The sequence below is a fragment of the Vulpes lagopus genome, chromosome 17, assembly GCF_018345385.1.
Source record: "Vulpes lagopus strain Blue_001 chromosome 17, ASM1834538v1, whole genome shotgun sequence".
Classification (NCBI taxonomy): Eukaryota; Metazoa; Chordata; class Mammalia; order Carnivora; family Canidae; genus Vulpes; species Vulpes lagopus.
Genome location: NC_054840.1, coordinates 37,033,705 through 37,059,850, shown reverse-complemented (window position 1 = coordinate 37,059,850; position 26,146 = coordinate 37,033,705). Strand labels below are relative to the sequence as shown.

Below are 26,146 nucleotides of genomic sequence, written 5' to 3'. Positions count from 1 at the left end.
TATGGAGAAATGCAAGAAAACTAAAGCTAAGATTCTCTGTTGGGAAAAAAAAAAAAAGATTCTCTGTTTGCACGTAAGGGGCAATGAAGATCAGCATCAAGATGGAGTGAGAGTTTCAGGGGCAAATTGACACCTGAAGGAAAAATGAGGGGGGTCACTCCCAGGATGCTGAGGAGCTGTGCTGTGTTTGTTAATCTGGGTTCAATGTTAGGTGTTTGTGCAAAACTAGAAGAATAAATAGTATACACAGATAAACACAATCTTTTTGCTAAAATTTCAAAAGATTTCCCTTCTAAATCATGTGCCAGGGATACGTACATACAAGGAATCCATTTCTAAATGTATTTCGGTTCCAGTGTCACTTCACCAAGTGCATGAGTTCTACTGAGTGGCAGGAATCTATTCTCTGTGTAACTGTATACATTTTAATCTTCAATGTAAGGAAAACCTGTTCATTAACAGGATGAACACCAGACCTTGTAAAGGAAGAATTGGCAGAGCGGTATCGGATGAGGGTTTGCGTTCGGGAACAAGACTGTAATTCATCTCACACTCGTCTCATTTGACCCACTCACTCACCAGTCTTATTGACGGTACTCAACACAACCACTACAGATAGAGAAATGAACAAAATCGCTGTCCTCATGGACTTAAGCTCTAGTGGAGGAAGAGACAATAAACATTTATCTATAAAATGACTGGTAACGATAAGACTCGTGAAGTCAGATAGTTTACACTGGGTGTGACAGGGGTGTGCTAGTGAGAACACATGGCCTGTGTACTAGGGACTGCAAGGAGAGCAGGATTAGTCCACTCTTGCTGCAGGAAATCTCAGACGGTTTATATTACCAAACACTTCTCCCTGGTTCTCCTTAAATGCTACAGGTGGGCTACAGTTCTGCACCAAAGACCTCCTCTGCTTGCATCCATGCCCAAGGAGCATCCCTGACCTGCAACATTCCATCCTTAGTCAAAGAGGAGAAAGAGGCAAGCCACATCAGTGAGTTCAATGCTCCTGCTTAGATGGAGCATATATCCTGTCTGCTCACATCTCTCCAGCAGAATACGGTCACACAGTCAGACTACACATTGATGGGCAGGGCGTCTATGCCTCCCAAGGACAGGGCATATCTGTCAGCAGTTGTCCCATCTGCCAGTTGGGGTTGGATTTGGGAGGGTCGTGTGAATATTAACATTCCCTACACGTCCTAATAAAATACATATGGCACTAAACACCATTCAATTTAAATTGTATCCTTATTCCTATATTTCTAATCTTTGAATACTAGAAAGTCTATAATAAAGATCTGGTAAAATGGAGAAAGGAGAAAGAAAAAGGTAGAAGGGAGGAAATGTGTGAGTGGCATCCATGATGGGTGTTTGTGATGTTATATATATTTAACCTTCTGGAGATCATCCATTTTTATAGGATCATAAAATGACATAATACTCTTATGTCAGTACTGTAATATTCTTTCCTTTTCAGAAAAGGAACAGCATCTCAGGTTCTTAATATTTTGTTGATGCATCGTGACCTAGGAATATGGTGGAGGGAGGGGTGGGTCTCTCTCTCTCTCTCTCTCTCTCAGGCACCTGTGTGAGACTGCTGCCTGGGAAAATACCACAGTAAAGGGCAATTTCAAGCAGCAGCTTCCCATGAGCCCTTTCAAGTATATACTGAAGTCTTACCTTCCCCTTAGGGCATGAACTTTTCAACTCCAATAACTTACAGCAACCAAACTAGTCCTAAGATAATGCTACAAATGACATGTTCATTTTTTCAATACCACAGAGGACTTCATGATAAAGCCTGAATTTTTTTTTTTTAATTTCAACCATCTTTATTATGGGCAAGGAAGGACTTGAAATTGTTCCTTATGCTGTGGCCTTGAGTAAGATTTGCCAAGTGCAGTATCAAAATATGAAGGATGGCACTAAGTCCAGATACAAATTTGTCTGTCTATGGTCTGCTCACAGAATCAAGTCACATTTCATCCTCCCTGTTTTAAAAGTGCTTTCCCTCTCATCATGCCTTCATACTATAGCACTAACTTGGATTTTATACTACGTCTAAGACAAAAGGGAAGAAATGGGGCAAAACCCTAATACCCAAAACTGAAGGATATAAAATTAATCTTTGGTTGTCAACTGATCGCCAAGCAAGGACTCTAAGGAGGCAAACCGCATAATTTTAATAATGCCCCACTGCACACTCCCAGTACCTCAGGAGCCGGGGCTTTCCCATCTTCTGCAGGGGATACTCGTGTGTTTGGATGAAGAATTGGTGCAACCACCATGGCCAGCCAGCCTGTGCACACGCCCTTCCGCAGAACCTCCACGGTGGTGTTAGACAGAAACTCCACAATGTTAAAAATGAAATGAAGCTTCCCTGGGTGAGACAGGTTTGAGCTGAAGAGACACAGGTCAGGTTTAATCTCTGTATCAGGACTAACACATTCAAGCCACAGTCTTTCTTCCTGAATTGATGGATATTTCCCATGGGCTCTAATCTACCTTCTAAATCTTCAGGGAAAAGAGCTCTGCTGCTACTGAAAAGCTCCTCCTCTCTTGCCCCCTGTTTTGTGATATTCAAAAAAATTTCCAATCACATGTTTTACTTTAGGACTCTAAGATTTATACAACCTTCCATCTCTGCACTGCCCACCTCTGCTGTCCAGTGGAGATGGTCTGGCACAATAGTCAAGGCAGCAGGTAGAGGACCAGGGCACTCAGCAGCCCTACGTGGGGAAACGTGGTTGTGGACCAGGGCTGCCGCTGGAGATTCCACACTCTCTGAACTTCTGCAGAACAGGAGTCCCAGGACCGGTCCCCTTCATTCCTTACCACACCTGCTACTGTCTTCCACTAATTAGGTAAGTTTTTACCAGGTGAATTCAGAACTAATAAGGATTTGGAAGCCAAAGATTCACAACATTTTGGGAGAAAGATTCTATGTGCTAAAAAATATCAGTACCTTGCACATGAATATGGTCTGGGCTGAAGCTTAGGAAGATGTTCTAGAAAAAAAAATAAAGATAAGCAATTAATTCACCACTACTGAAAATAAATGATGTAAGGTTTTGTAAAAATTCAAGTGTGAGTTGCATTTCGTTTTCTTGTTTAGAACACCTAAATAACATTTTAATTTAAATGTTTTAGAGCAAGCTGTAAATTCACTGTAACTAAGTAAGTCATTACTATTTTTTCCCCCAATTCCTCACATTAAAAACCAGACATACTGCATTTCTTTACCTGAAATCAGCGTCCTTCTCAAGGCTGGTCTTAAACAGAAGGATAATAAAAGCATCCATGAGTGGGCTTCAGAATCAAGAAACCCATTAAATTTTCTGTGTGTACACAGTTTTCTGAAGTGTCTGGAGTTTTCATGTTTGAAATAAGATCATGACCTCCAAAAGATCACTATTTTATGGATTATGGGAAATACCTAGGCTTGAAATCTTTTTCCTCCTTAATAAAAGAAAGGAAATATTTTTCCTTCTTATATTTCTATAACAACAGAAAATGGGAGGGTAGAGGTAAAGCCTTTAAGTTATCCAGAACCCAGTGGTTTCTAGATACACTGGAGCTCTTTTAAAAGGTCAAAGAATCAATCTGACAAAAATTTGGAAAGACCTTTCTAAAATTTAATAAGTAACAGAATAAAGCTTAACAGAAGGCTCAACATAATACTAAGTGTTAGATACATTAGGTTTACTTAAAAAAGTACAAAATAAATTTTAAGTTTGAATGCCTTCATTAGTTTTTTATAGACTACACAATAAATGCTGTATAAAAGCTAAGAAAACAGCAAATCCATGAAAGGAACTAAAACATATTCTCACATGTTGGATAGCTATACAAGAGTTCTTACAACTTCCCTACAGATGTTCTGATTATTCTCCCAACCCTGTATTCACTCTAAAGACTCAACTGAGACAGAGAGGAGTATGTGTGTCTGAAGAGCCACCTTGCTTAGTAACTTCACCTTTTTGAGAGGGAAAAGGAATTGTAAAAGTGAGAGAAAGCAGGATCTGACTTAATAAAGGAGAGCACCCCTAACTGTACTGGACATTGGGAGACCCTGTGGCCTAAAAGTAAAAAACACGATACACGTTTTCCTATCACCAAAGATAAATGCAAATCTTTTTTTTTTTTTCTTAAGATTTTATTTATTCATGAGAGACACACATACGGAGAGAGAGAGAAAGGAACAGACACAGGCAGAGGGAGAAGCAGGCTCCATGCAGGGAGCCCGATGTGGGACTCGAGCCCGGGTCTTCAGGATCACACTGTGGGTTGAAGGCAGCCCTAAACCACTAAGCCACCTGGGCTGCCCGATAAATGCAAATCTTAAAGATTTTATTACTTATCACTACAGGAAAAGAGAGAGGAAAGGAGAAAAGTACCAGCACAGGAAAGTTCTCAAGGTTTAAAAATCCTGTCGAATTCTCAGTCATTACCCTCTGTCAGTGTCTCCAATTCCTACAGAGGCTGCCATTGAAAGCCCTCCCCTGGCCAGCACTGCAGAGAGGATCTTCTCTCTTCTGTTGGAATGAAGACCCCACGAGACAATGAGGACAAAAACTAGAATCATCTTATATTGGACTATTTGATGACAAGTCTCCCGCAAGCTTCAAGCCTGGAGCCATCCTGAAAAGGCCACCTGCACTGGTACAACATGAAGGGTCCCCATCGCCCTTGGAGAACATGGAGCTAGACTTGCCCAGAGGGCGACATTTTTGTATTCTGCATAGACAATATACTTCATTATCCTTTGTCAGTTACATTTAGGGTTCATCAGCTTTGAAAAAAAAACAAGAACTTTTTTTCCTTGGGACACTCACTTTTAGGTAATATTTGACTAAAAAAAATTCTTTCTGAAAATAGCTAAGTTAATAGAAAAGATGCTGAATGCTGATCCAAAGAAAGATAATTAAGACTGGCTGTAGTAAGAGAGCAGATGCTAGTGACAATGGGAGAGGGAAGACATAAAGAGATAATCCTGGCAGAGGGATTCTTTCCAACTTCTTGGAGGCCCTGAGGACAAACCAATGTTTCCTCCCAGAGACACATTCTCACTCCAGAGTGCTCTGTTCAAAAAAGCTCCTTGGGTGCAGGGGCCGGGAGCATGGCCACTCACCAAGGAGGAGACTGAGCGGCGGCTGGCAGGACGGGAAAGCGAGGAGGAGGTCTAACACACTGGCATGGGCATCTCGCACAAAACGGCTGTAATCGGCTGCACCCTGCCGACTGCACAGCTCCTGCAGCCTTCGCTTCTCTATCCCGTCGCTGGTGTAGTCCACGAGGGCTCTCAACAATGCCTGTGGCCATGGCAAAGCAAGCAGACAGAAAGTACCATGTGTGGTTAGGCTGCTACAATCTCTGGTTAGTGTTGACCTGGGGACATGCCGAATTATCCAAGAAAAAGTGACACCACTCTTCTGAGTGGATCAGGAAAAGAGAATTTAACTTACTATTTGCTTTAATGTCAACCTGTTAAGGAAAACCACCCTCCATGTTCTACTTTAGGTTACCTTTCCTGTTTCCTAAACCAATCTAATCAGTCCCAAACATGATCTCAAATTACATGTCTACTCTGAGTAGCAAGAATCAGAAATCTCAAACTCGTTTTAACTCAAGACAAATATTTGCTCGTCTTAGCTGATGATTACAAGCTAGACTTCTATATTCATTTGACAGCTGTTAAGTCCTCTTTATACAACAGGCATTGGGCACAACACTTCTTTTGCTGGTTAGTGACAGTGTGCAATAGGCTAACGACCCAAACAGGAACACACGCAAAATGCCAGGGACTTCTGCACCCCAGATGCAAGCCTGAGATGAAGGCTGGCCACAGGAGAGGAACAAAAGTGAAGAGGAACTAAGCAGATGGCCCAGTTCCATGAAAGCATGGGCTCCTGGGGCTACGTGCAGTTCAATACGGGTACAGGACAATGCGGACATGGAACAAAGGCTGAAAAGACAGGCAGGGCCAGAACATCAAGAAGCCTCCTGCACGTGAACTCTCTCTGTCACCTAAGACACACTGTAGAAAGAGAAGAATATAAACAAAGAAAGCAAAGCAATAATATCCTGAATCCCAAGCTCCAAAGACAGAGGCAAGTCCAAACTCCTGGACAAAAGACCAAATTTGTTAATAACGACTTTTGGTTTCAACATATTCCAAATAGGACATATAGAGCTCTTACCACTCCAGGCTTCTTAAAGAACAAAGCAATGAAGTAATGTACACCAAATGCTAAGTGAAATGCTAAGAGGTACTTTTTATTCCAAGGCTTAAGCATCTTCATGTACTGGACTCCCTTCACAGGGTGGACGAGATCACTCCTCCTGTGAGGGTCACAGGTTTCCAGTGGCTCAGCTTGGAAGCCCTGTCTAAACTATCCTGAGACCAACAAATTGCATGCCTTCTTCAAAATGCTGGGCCTGGAACCAAACACGAGACAAGACTGAGAAACCATGTGAGATGAGCGAGCACCCCATGTCTTTGCACAGACCCCTGGTAAGGTACAGTTTCCACGCGGGGGTATACAAACTCTCAACTTCTATTTAGGTAAAGACGGCATGTCACAGAACAGCACTTATGCTAGAGGACCTCGTTTTTTGTTTAGCAAAATACAATTCAAGTGTTAACCCTAAGGATTTGATTATAAAAAACTGTGGCTTCCCATGTTACTTATTTTGTGTCCACCAGAATTTTTATGATGATATAGAAAAACACGTTTACATATACATGCTTCATTAAATAGTAGAGCTGAACTAAAATTGTGAAACTTGCTGTATTTAATCAAGAAGTTCTCATGACAGTGAAGTCTAAATTTATTCAAATTATATCTAGGACTGAGTTTCTCTCCAAAGGAGTTTGCTTCCCAAAGACTGCATGGAACAAACACATTAGTAAGACAGACCATAAAAAAGGCCTTGAGGAGGGCAGCTATTCAGCTATTCAGCTATTTATTCAGCACTATTTATGAGCTTCGGCAAAGCATAGTTGGGAAGTCACCCCCATTCATACCCATTCGAGGGACCGGGTTAGAAGGAATCATTTACAACCATCTTTTAAAATACAGTTCCCAGCATCCTACTGACATCTAGTGGATCATTCTCCTTCTACATTCATCTAAACATCAATATAATCCACGAGAACTTTTCATTTTTCCTGAAGAGTCTGATTTAATAGTAACTATGTACTTTCATATGGAAGAGATCTCAATATTAAATGGGTGGCAAGTAGGGGAAAGCCTGCCCTCTCATAAGCTTTCTGTCATCAATTAGAAAAAGGGTCAAGTGCAGCTGGATAACATAACATCATCTGAGGTCACTTTAATCACTAATTAATGCAGCACATCTAGTTAATATCTAGTAAAAATAGGATGAGCATTGGGTGTTATTCTGTATGCTGGCAAATTGAACACCAATAAAAAATAAATTTATTATAAAAAAATATCTAGTAAAACTTTAAAAAAATCTCATTTCAACAAAAAACAAAATTTCAACATAAACACAACATAAAAATATCTGTCTATGATAGCTGCAAAGATATCATATACCTTGGGGAACTACTTTGAAAACATGCTATAAAAGCCATACTTGGAAGCCTTCAAAGGGCAAACACCAGATTTAATAAATCCTACACAGAGCTAAGTATACTTTTAGTTACCCAAAGAAAAGTACCTTTTTAGGAACTGCTCGTATTTCAAGGCACCAGGTCAGAATGAACTGGAGAGAACGTCCCTCAGGTATGTGCTGGGGTAAGGCCGCTCCTTTTCAGGTAGACAGGAGAGAGTCCATGACAAAGAAAGTAAAGGATTAAGATGTTTTTGCATTCTTAAAAACACAACTGTATACTTTACATTACTGTGCTACCAAGGTACACAATATGATTTGTGGCAATGTTTATGCAGTCAAAAAAATTTCCAAAATGAACATAAGGGGAAAAAAACCTTACAAAAAAAAATAGAAGAATTATAAATTCAATAGTATTATTAGCCACACCTTAATTTACCAAAGATAGATCTTTAGTATCTTTGGTAAGGATACCAAATCTAGGTATACCAAATTAAGAGGGAAATTATCCAAAGCTAAGCAACAAAAGGCCAAGAGATGGCACCTGTCCATTAACACTGTGTATTATTCTCAAAAAGAATTTTAGAACTGATGGAACTCCAATTCAAGGTTGTATGCAAATATATATATATATATATATATATATATATATGCTGTATATACATATATATAAAACTTTCTTTAATCATGAAAATAAAATTTTAAGTAAGCAATAAATATGCTATGAGAAATACACATGATAAGAAAACTTAAAATTCACATAGTAAGTTTACTGTAAGACTACTCTTATGTAACTCAAAAACAAAATAAAGCTAACTGCAAAAAGTTAACAAACCAGCCCAACAATTTACCAGCTTCTTCGAGACTACAGCTACATGCATTTTTACTGTCTAACACTGTCCAAATAAGCATAAAATCTATTATCATCCCACTCAGCATACCTCATGTGAAAGTTAAAAAACCCACAAGCCAGCGAGTGCCTGTGTTCTGCCCACTGACCCATGGCAAGTGCTCGGACCATGTGTGTAGCTGTCACCTAGGGTGCAGGGAGGGGGTCCCCTGCACTTGTGACCTCCAACCTGTAGCCCAATGACATCCTAAGAAGAGATCAAGGCTGTACCTTTCTTTTTTGTGTCTGCCTTAATTTTCAAGAGGACACAGTACTCTCTTCTGTCTGTGAGCTGCAGTCTTTCCAGTAGGTTTTGTACCTCAGAATCATTGTTGGGACAGATCACGTTGAAGGCATCTCCAGGTTGATAGGAAAAATCTGTTTTCTAAAGAAGAAACATGAAAAAAAAAGCCCATATTAAACAGTTTTCGTTGTGGGGAAACAAAAGAATGTTTTTTATTATATGATCCTTTTATGAATTAGAAACAAATGATTCTAACTGCAAAAAAACAAGCCCAACTGAACAAATTTACTTTCATTACGAGTTACTTTTTTTCTCTTTTTAAGTAATCTGTATGCCCAACGTGGGGCTCAAATTTACAACCCCAAGATCAAGAGTCACATGCCCATCTGATGACCCAGGAGTTACTTTATTTTTTTAAAGATTTTATTTATTTATATATTCATGAGAGACACACAGAGAGAGAGAGGCAGAATCACAGGCAGAGGAGCAGGAGAAGCAGGCTCCATGCTGGGAGCATGACGTGGACTCAATCCCAGGTCTCCAGGATCACGCCCTGGGCTGAAGGCGGCACTAAACCACTGAGCCACCGGAGCTGCCCCAGGACTTACTTTAAAAAAAAAAAAAAAAAAAATCAAAGTCATCCAATGTTTCGCTTTATATCACTTCAGTATTTTTTACATTAGTCAAAATCTTTCTCATTTAAGATGCCTAGGTGGGATCCCTGGATGGCACAGCGGTTTGGCGCCTGCCTTTGGCTCAGGGCGCGATCCTGGAGACCCGGGATCAAATCCCACGTCGGGCTCCCGGTGCATGGAGCCTGCTTCTCTCTCTGCCTGTGTCTCTGCCTCTCTCTCTCTCTCTCTCTCTGTGTGTGTGTGTGTGACTATCATAAATAAATAAAGAAAAAAAATATTAAAAAAAAAGATGCCTAGGTAATATTTTAACAATCAATGTAAAAATCCCTCTTATGAAAACATACGTTATGAAGGAGAGAAACTATTGAAGGCAGTCTGCACTTGTTCTCAGTTTCCTTTCTTTAGGGGAAAAGGAGGGGTGAGAGATGACACGTTATTTTTCCTTACGAAACATAAAAGTTACAGCACCTGGTTGGTACTGTGATGAAGATGGGCTGGAGGAGCCACCTTCCACCTCATGGCTATTTATAACATGATGCAGAACAAGGGCAGGATCCGGAGAGACCTCTGACCCCACATGCTCACAGCCCTGGCCTGTGAGGGGCAAAGACTAAACCACCTACTGGCCAACCTTCACCATTTTATGACAAAAGTATAGAACAGAATAAAAAGCAAAATGCTTTAGTGTACAAAGAATATTTAACAATATGGATTATTAAAATGTTCCAAAGGAATGCAAAACTACTCAATGATACACAAGCAAACCATGTAGTTTTGATGCCTGTCATTTTTTTCCCCTATTAGAAGTTCAATGACATCTATATGGACAGCCCTGACACAACCTTTTCTGAAAGCACAACCCACTTCTCAGGCCTTCCACTGAAATACAGCTGAGTGACTTTGAAGATGTACTTAAGCACTGAGGTTACAGGATTAGCAATTAGCTTCTTAACTGAGGCTAGTGGTTTGGGGCAGGGGTTGGGCTCATGGATGGAGTTGAGAGAGGCAGCATGTAAGGCCCTGTATATACAAAATGTTTATGCATAAGGCATGGGCATGGGGGGCAGGGGTGGACCATGACTCTTTCCAGATTCTCAAAGCAATGAGGACCACCACTATGAGAAATGAAGAGTTCTAGGCCTATCTGGTCTGAGCTCTATTTCTAACTGCTGGCTGACTTCAGGCGAGCAGGTGCCTTTCTCAGGCCTCTTCTCCCGTGGAAAATCCTGCTCTGATTCCAGAACTCTTTCGTGGCTTCCTGAGTAAGGGAGCAACACCATTTTTTCAAGCTGAGTCACCTCCAGGGTCACTCCTCATGTTAGCCCCTTCCTGAAGCGAAAAGAGAACAGGTGGGAGGTGGGGAGGACAGACAGATCAGATATCCTACCAGAGGCTCTCCTCCCTTAAGTGTGCAGACTACAACAACACACAAGGCTCCACACTTCTTGACAACATAACGGTACTAAGAAATACATTCTCTAACTTACTGAAATGTCCAATTCCACCAGAAGAGTGGTTTTTATGGCATCATTTGTAGTCAGTTGAACTGCTTTTGAAATTGGAACTTGAAAAATTGGATCCACTGAAGTCACAGATGCTTGGCTTTCCTCCTTGAGAAACAAATGTGATAAAGTATTTCTAAATGCAGTTTCAATTTTACTTGCCATTGCTTCACTTAGTGTCTAGGTAAGATCTACATGATCTTATAAAATATCCTAGATACTTAAGTATTCTTTTCTAAGGCAAATGACTGCAAACAATGGTCTTTCAATCTTTCAGAAAAGACAGCTCATCCATACCTTAAACTCCTTGGCTATTAGACAAATTTCTGGGATATTTATTGGAAATATCAGATATTAGCATTTCACATAAAGTTCTAATAATCTTCCAAATAAACCATGCAAAAGGAGACTATATGCATGTATGATTTTAGGAAGGAGATTTTTTTTTTTTTTTTTTTTTTTTTTTAGGAAGGAGATTCTAAAGGAAAGGACATGTTTGAAGTTGGGAGACCCCTGCACAGGTGTTCATAAGAACCCAGAGTGGCGGCCACTGCACTGATCAATACACTGCACTGATCAATACAGAGGTCACTAGCCACATGTGCCTGAGGAACTAAACTCTTTTATTTTTATTTATTTGGATTTAAATGATCATGTATGGCTAGTGGCTCCTGTATTAGATAGCACAGGCCTTGGGAAACTGCAAAGAAGCCAAATTCGTTGTACTATTTCTGCTCCTTTTCTAACTTGATGTTCCTAAGTTCTGTTGCAGATAGAAACTTACAAAATGGTAATCAGTCAATATTGGATAAATGGCTATGTGGAAAAAATGGGAAAAGGGTTAGAGCCTGACAATCATCACATATGGGGCACTAGCAATGCCCCCCACCTAAGACAGCCTTCAGCAAGGCTGCTGGGAATGCTGTCAACAGAGGGCCCTCGGCCAGCTCATGGTCACCTCTGAGAGGGACTTCAGCATTTCCAGGTCACACCTCCTTTCAAAGGTAGCCCACATCCAACGACTAATCCATGACTATAAAGGCCCAGCCCCTTTGCCCCAAATCAAGACAATGTTGAAGGGCCATCCCAGTTCCAGAGAACCCCATGAGGGTGGCTGGGGCCTTTGCTGGGACGTATCACAGCCCACTTCTCACTGTGTCCTCTCCGGTTTCTGTCCCCTCCATTCCCCAAGGTGAGGATCCCAAGGGGATAACCTAAAAAATAATCATAAAGTTTGATTCAAAGGAACCCAGTCTGTAACAGCCAGTGCTAGAGTGGTTTCAAGAAAAAAGGCTAAAATGGGAGTTTGGAGCTGGATTACCCACCTGGCTGACAGCACGCAACACCGGTGAGAGCACAAGGTGACAGTGCAAGAGCAAAGCGGGATGGTGCACTGTAAAGGGAATGCATTAGCCAGTACACTACAGCTAGTGCGTGAGATCTATGGGGAAATGGCACTGATAAGGCCAGCAGAACTGTGGGTTTTGCCAAACCACATACACTTCTGGAAATTATGCAAAAAACTGAGAAAAATTAATCAACAATTAAACACTAAGTGTGAAGCCAGAGAACATCCTCTGTAGCACACAAAGAAGCTGCTCATCTCTTGCAGCCTGACAGAATGCTAAAGGCCTAACAGGCAAAGAATGGCTTCCTGGCAGTGGAGGGAGGACACGTGGGTTGATAATCTTGAATCCTTAGATTCCCTTGAACCTGCTGAGCCTACAGAAATGACTTCCTCCTATGAAGAGCAAGACTTCCTTCTTGCATTAAGACCTCTACCTACAGGATGCGCCCATGCCCCATTCTTGCATCCCATCTCTTCCGACTGCCAGGCCAATGAGGGTTGAGTCACGACACGGCAGGCCACAGATGTGCTGGGCCAGCTAACACAAGCGAGGGGCTACGCTCTGAAGAAAGTGTTGGGCGCAGCCACACACACCAGCAGAAGCCAGCAAAGTATGCAGGACACAGAATGTTAAGGTCCTCGACCAAGGAGAGTAGAACATCAACCTGGACAGAAGGGATGTGCTAACTGGGAACACTATCCCAGGACACTGGCTTTAACACCCTGGCCGCAGCCTCCAGAGATGGCTACGAGGACAAGGAGAAAGCAAAAGTCCACACTACATGAGGCAGAACTGCTGGGACTTCCATGGCCAACATTAGAAGACAGGATTAAAAAGCTCAGAAGTAGACACAACAGAGTAGATGAAACTACGAAGAGCCAAAATCTATCAGATGATGATGTTCCCAGGTGCACCCAGAGCATATACCACTGCCAAGGCCAACAGGACAATGCTGGTGAGGGGCACCACAGAGCTGCTCAGGGCTGGCCACTCTGCTGGCCAGAGCTAACAGACTGGGCCAACACTGGGAAAGCCCAAACCACCAAAGAAGAGAGGGAGGTAGGAGCATTTAGCCAGCAAGGCCCTGCGGGGGTTGGAGGGAGGCATAATTATCAGTGAGCAGGAAAGGTGGGAGACTTGGCAACACCCCAAAAATTGTACTCAATAAGGCTTCCCAGTCCTTCTCTCAGAGGGTAAAAGTACACTAGGCCAAGGGGAACACCAAGTAACCCAGGAAGCTCTAGAAGAGGGTCCAAGTTATGCTGTTACTCAGAACTCCCAGTGTCCTCATGGGTCATGCACCAGAGTGGGGCCTACAGGGCCAGGCAGTAAACAGGAGCCCTAGACCAGGTCCGGTGCCCTGGGTCCACTCAGTTCTTGGCCTATGGTTAAGGGCTATATAGTGGGGAGGCCAAAAGGAAGCCTCTGAATATGACACTTCCTCTCCCCTCACGAAGGCAGAAAGTAAAAAATACAGCATCCTGAGGAATGGCAGGTATCAATAGCATCCCTAAAAATGTATAGAACAAGGTATGGTCTCCATCTAATTGACCAACCTGGTCCCTGCAACACCCAAGCGGAACCTGGGGGAGGACAATGAACCACAAGGAACACAAGCCAGCAGTAGCCCCAACTGCAGCCTCCATGCAGGATGGTTTCCTGGGCTGGAGCAGATTAATATAGCCTCAGGCACATGGCAGCTGGAGAGACTGAGCCATTGTGCTCTTTCCCATCTCTATCCCTAAAAAGGACCACACACTTTCACTTGGAACAATTTCCACTTACAATTTTGCTACAAGACTGTGTTAATGCTCCTGCCAGCTGTTTTAACAGTCTGAATCAACAGAGAACATCTGGACATTCAGCAAAACATCACACCAGCCCACTACATCAGAGACATTTTGCTAATCAGACTAAAGGTGCCAGCAGTGGCTTGTGTATGAGAGTCTCTGGCAAGGCCCATGCCCTGTGCAGACTGAGGGGCCAGTGCTCTAAATACAATGTCCAGGAGTCCAACATCCTGGGATGTAACAGGACACCCATTCCAGTAACGGACTAGGCATCTTGTACCTCACTTCACCTGGAGAGTTTATCAGCTGGAAGGCCCTTTAGGATCTAGAGCAACACCTTCCACTAACTGGGACGACTGCTCTGACCCAGACATCAGGTGACACAACAGACAGCCAGCTGTGAGAGGGGTGCAGAGCAGGAAAGGGCTGTGCGGCAAATCCAAGGGATGGTATGGTAAGAGGCCCTGCTGCTTATAACCACACGATCCAGAGACCCCACAGGAGACCCCACAGGCAAAGAGACACCAGGAATGGGGACCAGATGCTGTATGAAGCGGAACTGGCTGAGCCAACACTAAAGCCCAACTGCCCACTCTTTCCAGTGTTGCTCCCCCTTCCCCTCATTGGTTCCCTAATGTGAGGATCCCAAGAGGATGCTCTCCCCCAAAAAAGTATACATATATGTTTTTCCAACCCCTTTTCCAAGTGTATCCCTTGAGCAAACATACCCAAATAGGCCTTAACTAGCTGAGATTTTTAAAATCTTTCAACCACATTACCAGCAACTGAAGCCTGTTTAATGACACCTGCCATAACAGAAAAGTTCTCAGAGCCTCCTCCTGCTGAACTGCCCTGGCAGGTAAATCACTTTCCACATCCCTCTGCCACACACATCCATACTTGCTACATGGGGCTCTCCACCCTGCCTGTGTACTCCATGCCCACCATCACCCCACACCCACCATTCAACCCTTTGTTTACTAGGGCACTCAGGTCTAGTCCCAAACCTGTAATTACCTCACTTAACGTTTAAATTTGCACAACAATGAGGCATAAGTGGGAAACAATACCTGATAATTATTTCTATAAACATGTTTATCTGAATCCTTTAGAAGACACTATAAAGAAATGTTAAAAAAAAAAAAACAAACACTATCCTAACAAGTGTTGGCAAACAGCTCTAATGTACTAGAAAGTTATATTTAAATTGCCTCTCAGATGTCTAAGCCTTGCTTCATTAAAAGTGAATCAAGAAACAAATAGGGATCCTGCACTGAGGGGGTGCGGTTTATGAGAGAAAGCCCACGTGAAACCCCACAATCAGCCACTCTAAAGAAAGAGGGCGTGGCTCTTCATGGAAAGATTGGCTGCAATGGAAATTTATTCTAGGCACGCTGGAAGGAGTTTCAGGATGCCAGATACTGACACAGTAGCCAGACATCAGCTGTTATTCAACCCGATGCTCAAAATTTGCAGACTACTTTAAAGGCACTTCTTTTTTATTTAAATTAAATTTGCCAACATATAGTACATACTTAGTTTCAGATATAGTTCTTTATTGGTAGAAGAAATACACTTGACAAAGGAAAACTATTTCATACAGGTAAAAACTAGCCTATAAGGTATTACCAAGATAAAAAATAATCCACAAAGTGAAGCATCCCAGGATATCAAAAGTCCATGCTGGAAAAGAGATCTGACTGTAAATTAGTGCTTCAAGTTTAGCTAAGGTAATCTCCCGAGTGCCCACAGCAACTTGCCACCACCTGACTCACACCTAAAATGAGAAACAATTCTCCAAAATAACAGAGAAACTGAGTTCTTAAGTATCTGCTGCTTCAAAGACAGATGTAATACAAGCACTTCTGCAAGGCACAGGCAAACGTTCTGTAAGGGGCCAGAGAGCAACCATCTCAGGCTCTGACAGCCTCCTGGTAACCACTGAACTCCACCAGTTTAGTGGAGCAGCAGCCACACAACATGTGAATGGGCGGGCAGGCTTGTGTTCCTATAAATCTTTACTTCCAAGACATGGGGTGAACCACATCTGACCAGCAAGCCAGTTTGTTGACCTCTGTTGTAATGTAATAAACAACAACAAAGCAGCACCCTTGATAAGTTAATATTCTATAGCAGGAGGCATAAAGTAAAACCACTTACCTGGCCGACAGACTCCTGCAGATGCACCTGCAAATATTCTGGTGGTAAGGCGGGAATACTCAGAGAGGCTTGTGAGAGTGGGGGTATCGAGTGGGTAAGTGAGGACTCAGATTCTGCTGTCGGAGCACTCGACTGATCTCTATTCACTGCATTCTGTTCCTGAACTTCAGAATCCTTTCTCCCCAGATCATCTAATCTCAGAAGTTCAACTTGTGATTCAATATATAATAATTCTGGTTTCACAGGTTCCATCCTTTGGGAGGCATTAGATGCCATCTTGAGAGCTTCATTCCTCTCTTTTTCTCTACTGGACATAAAGTGCTTTGTGAGGGCAGCCCAAAGTCCGTTAATCCATGGCTCAACCACAAGTTCTAAACTGATGGTTATAACAAAAAAGGAAAAAAAAAAAACAAATGCCTAAGTTCTCCATTTAAATATATAATAGGAAAATGGCAGTCTATTTGGCAGAATGCTATGCAAATGTCAAAAACACCAAAAATAATGACTATTCAGAAAACATAATATACTGATAATTAAATTAAAAATATTATTCTGTGTTCATTAGCATTTTAGCAGTAAATAAAATGAGCATAACGGTCAGAAAAGAAATGAAATCATTTTAGTAATAGTAACAGGAATGGGATTGTTCTTAGCTTCTTAAAATGTAGTTGGTAATCTTTATTTCAAAAGTTGTAATTTTAAGTAAGCATGTGAAATTTTCATGAGGCTAAGACACTTAACCCAAATCCAAGTCTACTCTAATATCACATATTTATATATGTCAAATGTACCATTTTTTTTGCTTAGCTCATTTACTAATTTTTTTCCCCTACTGATTAAAGTATCATCAGGATATCACTCTGGATTAATACTAAGTATTTTGACTAAGTAAACAGTTCAAACCTTCAACTAGTCCTGAACATTTGGTAGTATTTCCAGGGAGTCTAAAGGAAGAAAAAAAAAAAAACACACTAATTTTCCTTTAGAAAAGCTGAAAGAATCATAGGTATGTTTTATAATATGGTAGCATATTTACTAATAAACAAAGTAGGATAAGCCAGCAACAACATTCCCTATATTCCCTGAACAGTGAAACTTTAAGTACAATAAAAAGAAACCGTTCATCAGAATCTTGGAAAGACCAATCTTCTCATTTTTCATCACAATTCAAAGGACATATCAATTAAATTCTAATTCATAAAGTTAAATAACAGGAAAAGGCATATTTTAGACCTCGGTCTTGTTATGACTCCGGCTATAATCTCATTAGTACACATCCCTCCCTCAGAGCCTTTGGAAAAGCAAGAACATAAAATTCTGGGTTCCACAATGACAGCTACATTTATTTTTTTATTTTTTATTTTTTTGACAGCTACAATTAAAATGCCATTCTTGCAGCTCAGACATATTAAAACTGTAGCCCTCCCAGCAAGAGAGCTAACATCCACAAAATACTTAGTAGAGGGTATAGACATTATTCTAAGAGGGCAACGTGTATCAATTCATCTGTTCCTCCCCAAAACTTTCCAGAACACACACTATTTCCCCCTATTTCACAGAGTTGTAAAGGTGAAGCACACAAAAGGTAAGTAATATGACTAAGATTTCACAGTCAGTGAAGGGGAGGTGGGGGGTAATCAAGGATCTGCAAGCAGGTAACTAGACTCCACTCTGTGTTCTTAACCCCATCAATGTGCTGGCTGGTACAATAAGCCAGGATATCTCCTTAAAAATAATTTTAGAAGAGGGAAAATTCAAGTGAGGTGGTTAGGTTGAGGAAAACACATTCCAGAATCTTAACACTGGATCCAGTGAATAAACAGGGAAACTGAAAGCCTCTGAAGAGAAGTAAAATATGGACTCAGTGATAGGCCCAACGGGTTCTGTAAGAAGTTAGCAAGTAAATGGCTCATATGAGACAAAAAACACTTAATGCCAACAGGATTCTGGCAAAAACCAAAAATACAAAAAAACGCACAAAAAGATCAATATAGACAGACAAAACATGCAAGGCAATGTAGTAGAGTTTTGTCACAATTCAGAACACGTGTGCTGGGGATGTGGAAAAAATCCAGCTCATTCCTACCAATGATGGAGAAAGTGGATGTGGACAGTGGGCTGAGTGAAGAGAAGTGTCCCCAGCACACCCACGCAAGGTGGTCCTGTGCAGAAAAGCAAGCACTTGCTGAATTTGTCATCATTCATAAACAAAGGTCGAGTGAGAAGTTAATATATGCACCAAGAAGGAAAAAAAAAAAATCAAGTGGGTGTGCTGTTATTTGCTGAAATAGCAGAAGGCTAAATGATAAACTATGTTGGACAACATCTATTATAAGATCTTTTAATAAACACATAAAGAGGATTTGAAAGATGGCACACAGGGTATAATACTGAACTATAAAAACAAGAGTAAACTAATGGAAAGGGGACTGTATTTCTGCCTAGCACCGTGGCAAGTGCTCATTAAGATGTTAAGGGAGAGAGCCAAAGCACGTAGCATGCCCTAAATGCCTCTGGTCTGTGTCCTCTGTCAGTGAAGCACGGCCTGCTGGGCACCTTCCCTGTGAAGACCCACAGTCACTCTGTGCACATGGCAGAGAAACAAACATAAAGGCTATTAAAGTTCCTAAAGAAAATGTGGACTTCTACAAATGCCTACACATTTCAAGATAGAGAACTGTCCTGTGGCATCCTTTCAAAATTCTTCCATTAGCAGGTATGGAGATGGGTGAGGTGCTTAAAAAAGTCAACGGAATACAAATGTAAATCAAGCTCAGGTTGATCTGTGGTCCTAGGGCTAAAAAAGCTAACAAAATGAAAATATCACTTTCAAAATAAAATCTTCAATGCCAAGTCAAAAGTCATCACATTTCATAAACTCACAAACTTTCATCTAGTACAAATAAAGGCTGACTGGAAGTGGCAGAGGAGAAGCACGTTGTTCTTACCCTACACAGTCATCCGCGTGTCCGGTGTCATAGAAATGCTGGGCACCAAGCTCCTGAAGTCGCTTATCAATGATCTTCCCACCGTTACAGAAGTATGTATATTCTGAATCACCCAGCCCTAAAGAGCCCAGATAGACTATTAGTGCACACATAGTAACATATAAATTTAAAGATTACAGAGCAGATAAATACTTGAAACAATACCATCCCATGCTCTGATTAATAATACACACCTTCACTTTTTCTGAAGTAGTACTAAGTACGCAAATAACTGTCTTCTATTTCACAATGTTGAAGTATCAAATGCATCCAAACAAAAAAAAAAACATTTTTTGGCCATTGTTAAGAGAAGTATTTTCACATTTTTGTAACCTTGAATCTAAGAATATGGAAACCTTTGGCAGCCCGTGTGGCTCAGCGGCTTAGCACTGTCTTCAACCCAGGGCCTGATCCTGGAGACCCGGGATTGAGTCCCACATCAGGCTCCCTGCATGGAGCCTGCTTCTCCCTCTGCCTGTGTCTCTGCCTCTCTCTTTCTCTGTCTCTCATGAATAAATAAATAAAATCTTTAAAAAAGAATGGAAACCTTAAAACAAGAATTAGGTGAGTTTAAAAAAATGTAACATCTGTATTTGCAGATTTTTCTGATCTGGTGCAAAGGTCTGCAAACTACAGTTAGTGGGTCAAATACCACTCAATTACTTTTCTATAAATAAAGACGTGTTGGAACACAGCCAAGTCCATTTGTTCACATACAGTTTATGGCAGCTCTCAAGCTGCAACAGCAAAGTGGTTGTTGTAAAGAACACATGGTCTGCAAAACTTAAAATGTTTACCATCTGGTCTCTAGTGAATTACTGACCCCTAATCAAGAGCACAGAGAGGTGCATCTGCAACATAATCATTTCCTGTATTTCTGTGTTAGGTGAATGAGGAACTACTTCTGTTTCCTGGTCAGAAAATGGACTAATGCTTTCATGCTTCCTTAAAAATGTTAAATTAGGGGATCCCTGGGTGGCGCAGCGGTTTGGCGCCTGCCTTTGGCCCAGGGCGCGATCCTGGAGACCCGGGATCGAATCCCACATCGGGCTCCCGGTGCATGGAGCCTGCTTCTCCCTCCGCCTGTGTCTCTGCCTCTCTCTCTCTCTCTCTCTCTGTAACTATCATAAATAAATAAAAAATTAAAAAAAAAAAATTTAAAAAAAAAAAAAGTTAAATTAAAAGTGTCAATATCTCACTTGTTTAATCATCTCCATGTACTTTCCCAACAAGAACAGAGTGAGCAATGTGAGGCCATAAATGGCATAACAGTGACTAGAATGGTTGGATACTTTTTTTCAAGATTTTTATTTAAGACAGAGAGAGCATGCATGCACACATGAACAGGGGGTGGGGCAGAAGCTGGCTCCTCACTGAGCAGGGAGCCTGAAATAAGGCTCAATCCCAGGACCCGGGGATCATGACCTGAGCTGAACACAGACAGTTAACCAAATGAGCCACTCAGGTACCTCCAGTTGAATACTTTTTTTGAGGAATTTTTTTAAAGCAATATATACATGTTCATTCTAGAAAATAAAGAAATTAGAAAAACTTGAATAAAAAATATAATCTAAAATACTTTTTTAAAAGCTTTTTTATTTGTTTCAGAAAGACAGAAAGAACACAAGCAGGAGGAGCAGCAAAGGGAGAAACAGACTCCCAAATGAGCTGGGAGCCCAACTTGGGACTCGATCCTAGGACCTAGAGATCATGACCTGAGCCAAAAGCTCAACCATGCTTTTGATGGATGCTCAACCATCTGAGCCACCCAGATGCCCCTCTAAAATACCCTCTTGAGGGATCCCTGGGTGGCGCAGCAGTTTGGCGCCTGCCTTTGGCCCAGGGCGCAATCCTGGAGACCAGGGATCGAATCCCACGTCGGGCTCCCGGTGCATGGAGCCTGCTTCTCTCTCTGCCTGTGTCTCTGCCTCTCTCTCTCTGTGACTATCATAAATAAAATTTAAAAAATAAATAAATAAATAAAATACCCTCTTGAGTAAGTTATACAAAGACAGATCTTAGCCAGGGTCATAACCTCAAATTTCTAATCAGTTACTTATCACAGCATAATTCATCTTTACCAGATACTCTCCCCCCAAATAATTCTCAAAGAAGATTCAAAGAACATAGATCACGAGCTAGTAATATAGGCTCTGAATTCTCTCTCTAGTGTCCTATCTTCCTGAGCTAGTCCTTCTGATCTTTATCAGAGTTTTCTAACCTATACTTCACAGAGCTCCAAGCCAGTGTTTCCTAACCTGGGATACACACTAAAATTACTAAATTTTAGTAATTTACCAGGGAGCTTCTAAAACCACTGATGCCAGGGCCCCACCTCCAAACAATTATGTAAGGATCACTGGAGGTGCCCCCCACCACTGATCCTGACATGTGGCTAGGATGATCCTAGGGCACTGGTTCTTAGGGAGATCAGATCTACATAGAAATTTTGTTTTGTTTTGTTTTTAAACAAAACAAGAAAACAATAAAACAGCATTCACAGTTGTTCCTTCAGGGCTTTTTTAAGGGTGGAAGGTGGTAGGGAAACAGCAGCTGATATTCTGAAAACTTTCCTGGTTGAATCTGATGGTTAAGAATGCTACTCTAGGGGCTTCACAGAGGTGCTGCTGCGGGATGGAGATAGGGGAGGCATTCACAGAACACAGCACATTATAGAAATGCATACAACGTGTAGGTGTAAATAAAAAACTAAGAACAAAACCTATACAACTATATACATTCAGATATCAGAATTAAAACCAGTAATAACTGGGCAGCCCAGGTGGCTCAGCGGTTTAGCGCCGCCTCCGGCACAGGGCGTGATCCTGAAGTCCCAGGATCAAGTCCCACGTCGGGCTCCCTGCATGGAGCCTGCTTCTCCCTCTGCCTGCGTCTCTGTCTTCCATGAATAAATAAATAAAATATTTAAAAAAAAAAAAAAAAAAAAAAAAACCAGTAATAACTGAGCATAGGCAGAGGGCAAACACAGTCCATACCCAGTAATCCATACCGCAGGTGAGCAAAGAAATCTATGGGCAGAGCCTTGTCCTGTATTTCTTTCACGAACTTGCGTGCAGTGTCGGGTGGGTCTCCGGTACCCGTGGTGGAAACCACCACTACAAGAGGTGCTGTTTCGGTTTTCAGATCATACTACAAAACAAGGATGGCATGTCAGGGATCTATGGCTGCACATAGTTTTGACTTAACACATCAGCAAGGCAACCAGCTCAGTCTTCTATACCCAGAGCCAGTCATCTGTGCTGCAGGTGGCTTCACAGCACAGAGGTCGCAGAGCGTTTCCAAGTTGGGAAAGGGCAAATGTTACCCTCATTCCCTCAGGGTCCAGGGAGCTCAGAATACCGAGGGGTAAACAGAGATCAAGCTTCTTCATTCTAATCCTCACTTAAATTTAAATATTCCAAAAAGAGTACTTCACTATCTCTATCTCTTATGACCCCACGAGCTCCACTGCTCATAACTCTGAGGAATTCACTTATCTTTCATGCAGATACAAGGATCTGAGCTAACATATTACCAGGTGATTCAATGTTTACAGGCTACAGCACAAGCTGTATACCAAAATGACATAGTTTGTTAAAGTACCTTCATCTGGAAAGGACTACCATGACCTAGGAAGTAGAGAGCCATCTGTTTAGACCTGGGTCAGAAACTGGAGAAATCAATCAGCTGGGGAGAGCAAACATGTACTACTCACCTAATTTTCAAATAGCTGCTGGCCTAGGTGGTGATGTGACCCCACAGGGCCAAATCAGGGCTAGTTAAATGATGCTGACAACTTTGTTTGTAGTAACAGATTCAGATTATATTCTAGCATGTGGTACCTGCAATGCCAACACTGAAGTTACCGCAGAATGACAGGACCTGCTGCGGGTGGTGTTGGGTGAGTGGCTACATCTGAGGTCATCTTGACCCTGACACATAAAGGTTTTCCTATGAACTAAGTTTATAATTCACTTGTGCTGCTGACATCTAGTCTTTTGGACTAGAGACCAGAGGAGGTTATGAACTTGAGTGAGTGTATAACTGTTAAAGTACTGAGCTAAATTTGACTTATATGTGGCTGGCACATTACCTGTGTTTATATAGAAGCTCCTGCCGACGGCTATGGACTGAATTATAGAAAGCAGTAGAATCTAGAGAACTCAATCAGACAACTGAGGGAAGAATACAGATCTGTTATGACCGTATGTAACCTAAGGCAGGAATTTCTGCAGAGACTGAGGATAAAAATAAGCAGTCCCTGACCTAAAGAAGCTGACTCTTCTCTAGATCCTTACACTTTTACTTTAGGTTCTATTCCACAAAAGCATTGCATGGTCCTTCACTTGGAGGCATTCTGACATGAAGGGCAAGGTTTCTATGTTGGGGAAATACAAACAGGGCACTGGGATTCGTGAGTAGGAAGGCACACACGTGCGCGTGCACACACACAACACCTCATTAGGTCTCACAGCCACCCTGTGAGATAAGGCAAGCACTACTACTTCCCCATGATTGAGGAGTAGTTACTGGTCTGTTTTTGACACTGTTCTGTCTAACTCAAACCTACACTTCTATGTGTTAAAAAAAAAAAAAAAAAGACAAAAATCTTACAACACAGTTAACAAAATTTCTGTCTTAAAAAAAAAGGGGGGGGAGCATGGAGGCTTTCAGTAGCCTACTTTGCTGTTTAACATCGCCTCTCAACCAAAATACTTCGCGTATAAAATACAGTAAAAATGAGTAACCGCTTACCTTATCTGACTCGCTAATACAGTGAAGATCTGCAGAAAATCCATGTGCAAATGCTTTTTCACATATTTCTTCTGCTATGGCCTTTGCCTGTCCTTTCTGTGTAGCATAGAGTAACAAAAACCTCCTCATCACCTCACAGCATAGGCTATAAATTAACAATTACCTGAAAAACAGGAGAGAAAAAGGGATTTTCTTTTTCACTAAGGAGTACACCACAGGTATTAATCCTGCCTCACAATCTGTTTTAAAGGTTCCAACAATATCCACATATAACATGAAATAGACTTCTCTGTGTTACAGTAATTGTCAGTGAGTCTAAGAAAGACAGAATTCATCAAACCAGGGAAAATACCGCAGTGAAGCTCTCAGCCCATGGCTCAGAAATCCAACGCTGGGGTCAGACTACCTGCACTTGAATCCAGCATCCATCACGTACAACCGCAGAACCTCAGGCAAGCTTTTCAAATAATCTGTGCTGCAGCTCCCCTACCCTTAGAATGGGGAAAGCAGTACCCACCAGACAAGGATGTGCCAGCTGCAAAGACCTGAAGCAGAGCTGAGACACAGTGGCGCTCAATACACCTCAGACATTTTTATTTTAAAAAACATAAGAGGAGTCTGCACAGTTTAGTCAATTAAGCGTCTGCCTGCGGCTCCGGTCATGAGCCAGGAGTCCTGCGATGCGGCTGACTTCGGGCTCCCTGCTCAGCGAGGAAGTCTGCTTCTCCCTCTCCCTCTCCCCACCTTCCCTTGGCTCTTGTGCATGCTCTCTCTCAAATAAATAAAACCTTAAAAAAAAAAAAAATAAGACCTTAAAAAAGAAAAAGTAAAAATTCCATTCAAAGTGTAGGATCCAAAAAAAAAAAAAAAAAACAAAGTGTAGGATCCTGTTCCTACATGATCTTAATACCACATAAAGGAATCACAGTCTTGAAGTCAATCAAACTACATACCCTATTGTTTAATTCCCTATCAAATACACAAGCGAGTGCACGGGTATGTAAGCAGAGAGAGAAAACCTTCCCAATCCAGTCAAGCTCGGAATATGTTTTTTTCCTGAAGGGAGTAGCAGGAGTAAGACCTGGGACACAGACTTGTTTCCATACTCATCCAGTCTCTAAAGCTGGGGGAATGGTGGGTGCCCGACTGGCTGTCCCAGAGGGTGAGACTCTCCATCTGGGGTGGGGAGCTCGAGCCCCCACGTTGGTGTAGGGATCTCTTAAATAAATGAAATCTTAGAAAGAATAAAATAAAACTTGGAGACTGTCACCTTGCAGCGGCAGATTTCCACAAACCAGGATCAAATCCTAGCTTTTCTGGAACCGGCCATCAGTAATTTTACGCTCCCCTGACCTGACCTCACGAAGGGACACACGAAGCCATAAAGAAACGAAACGAATTGTGTCCGACAACATGTTTAAGGCCATGGGATGTCCTTAGGGAAGGGAACAGCGCCTGGCACAGAGCACGTGCTCAAGAAATCAGCGGGATGAACCGACGACCCAGGAAAGGAAGGCTACGAAGCCCGCACCCGTTCTGGGCTCCGACGGGCGCGGAGGGCAGCGACGGAAAGGCCACCGCTCCGGTCACTACAGCTGCGGACCTCGGGCCCTCCCCGGGCTCCGGGCACAGCCCCAGTGCCCCCGGCCCCCAGGAGCAGGGCGCCCGCAGCCCACCTCCAGGCCCCCCCGCCAGCAGGTGTGCGGCCCCCGGCCCGCAGGGCCCGCGCACGGGGAGAGGCCGGGAGCAGCACCCCCTCCCGGCGGCCCCGGGGGCCCCTCGCCCGCCCGCCCCCCCCCCCGGTCTAGGGAAGTGTCCGGGACGGAGACGCCCACGGGGGCCCACAGCGACCTGCGGGGCCGGCGCCCCGGGGCCCAGGCTCCCGGCACACCCGCGAGCGCCCCGCCAGGCCGCCGGAGGTGGGACGCGGGGGGCACGGAGGCCGGTGCCCTGGCCCGGTCCCCGAGGGCTCGAGTGAGGCGGGCTGCCGCCCCGGGAACGGCAGCCACCGGGTCCCACCTGAGGGGCCACCGCAGGGGACGGTCCCCGAGAGCGCGGGACACAGCCTGCCCGGCTCCGGCGCCTGCGCAGTGGACGCTCCCGGAGTGCCCGGGACACAGCCAGCCCGGCTCCGGCGCCTGCGCACTCCGTCGCGGCGCGCGCTCCCCCAGCGCCCGGGACCGAGGAGGCGCCGGGAAGGACCGGGCCAATCACAGCGCTCCGGACGTGGGCGTGGCCGTGGCCGTGG

At 43.0% G+C, this 26,146-nt stretch overlaps 1 protein-coding gene across 4 annotated transcripts in view; it reads right to left on the bottom strand.

The window, feature by feature from the left end:
- MTRR (5-methyltetrahydrofolate-homocysteine methyltransferase reductase) overlaps nucleotides 1-26,146 on the bottom strand; it is a 51,387-nt gene that overhangs the window by 6,118 nt on the left and 19,123 nt on the right. For 2 of the 4 annotated variants that reach the window (XM_041731686.1, XM_041731685.1), the window contains exons 2-11: nucleotides 23,899-24,061; nucleotides 22,140-22,293; nucleotides 19,105-19,222; nucleotides 16,157-16,532; nucleotides 10,843-10,965; nucleotides 8,708-8,861; nucleotides 7,696-7,784; nucleotides 5,141-5,321; nucleotides 2,975-3,017; nucleotides 2,223-2,409 (exon numbers count right to left, since the gene is read on the bottom strand). In XM_041731686.1, coding sequence (XP_041587620.1) covers nucleotides 2,223-2,409; nucleotides 2,975-3,017; nucleotides 5,141-5,321; nucleotides 7,696-7,784; nucleotides 8,708-8,861; nucleotides 10,843-10,965; nucleotides 16,157-16,532; nucleotides 19,105-19,222; nucleotides 22,140-22,293; nucleotides 23,899-24,027 — 1,554 coding nt within the window. In that variant the 5' untranslated portion in view covers nucleotides 24,028-24,061. Of the gene's footprint in view, nucleotides 1-2,222; nucleotides 2,410-2,974; nucleotides 3,018-5,140; nucleotides 5,322-7,695; nucleotides 7,785-8,707; nucleotides 8,862-10,842; nucleotides 10,966-16,156; nucleotides 16,533-19,104; nucleotides 19,223-22,139; nucleotides 22,294-23,898; nucleotides 24,062-25,917; nucleotides 26,061-26,146 lie in introns of those variants that run through there. The other 2 variants (XM_041731684.1, XM_041731687.1) reach the window with 2 other exon arrangements.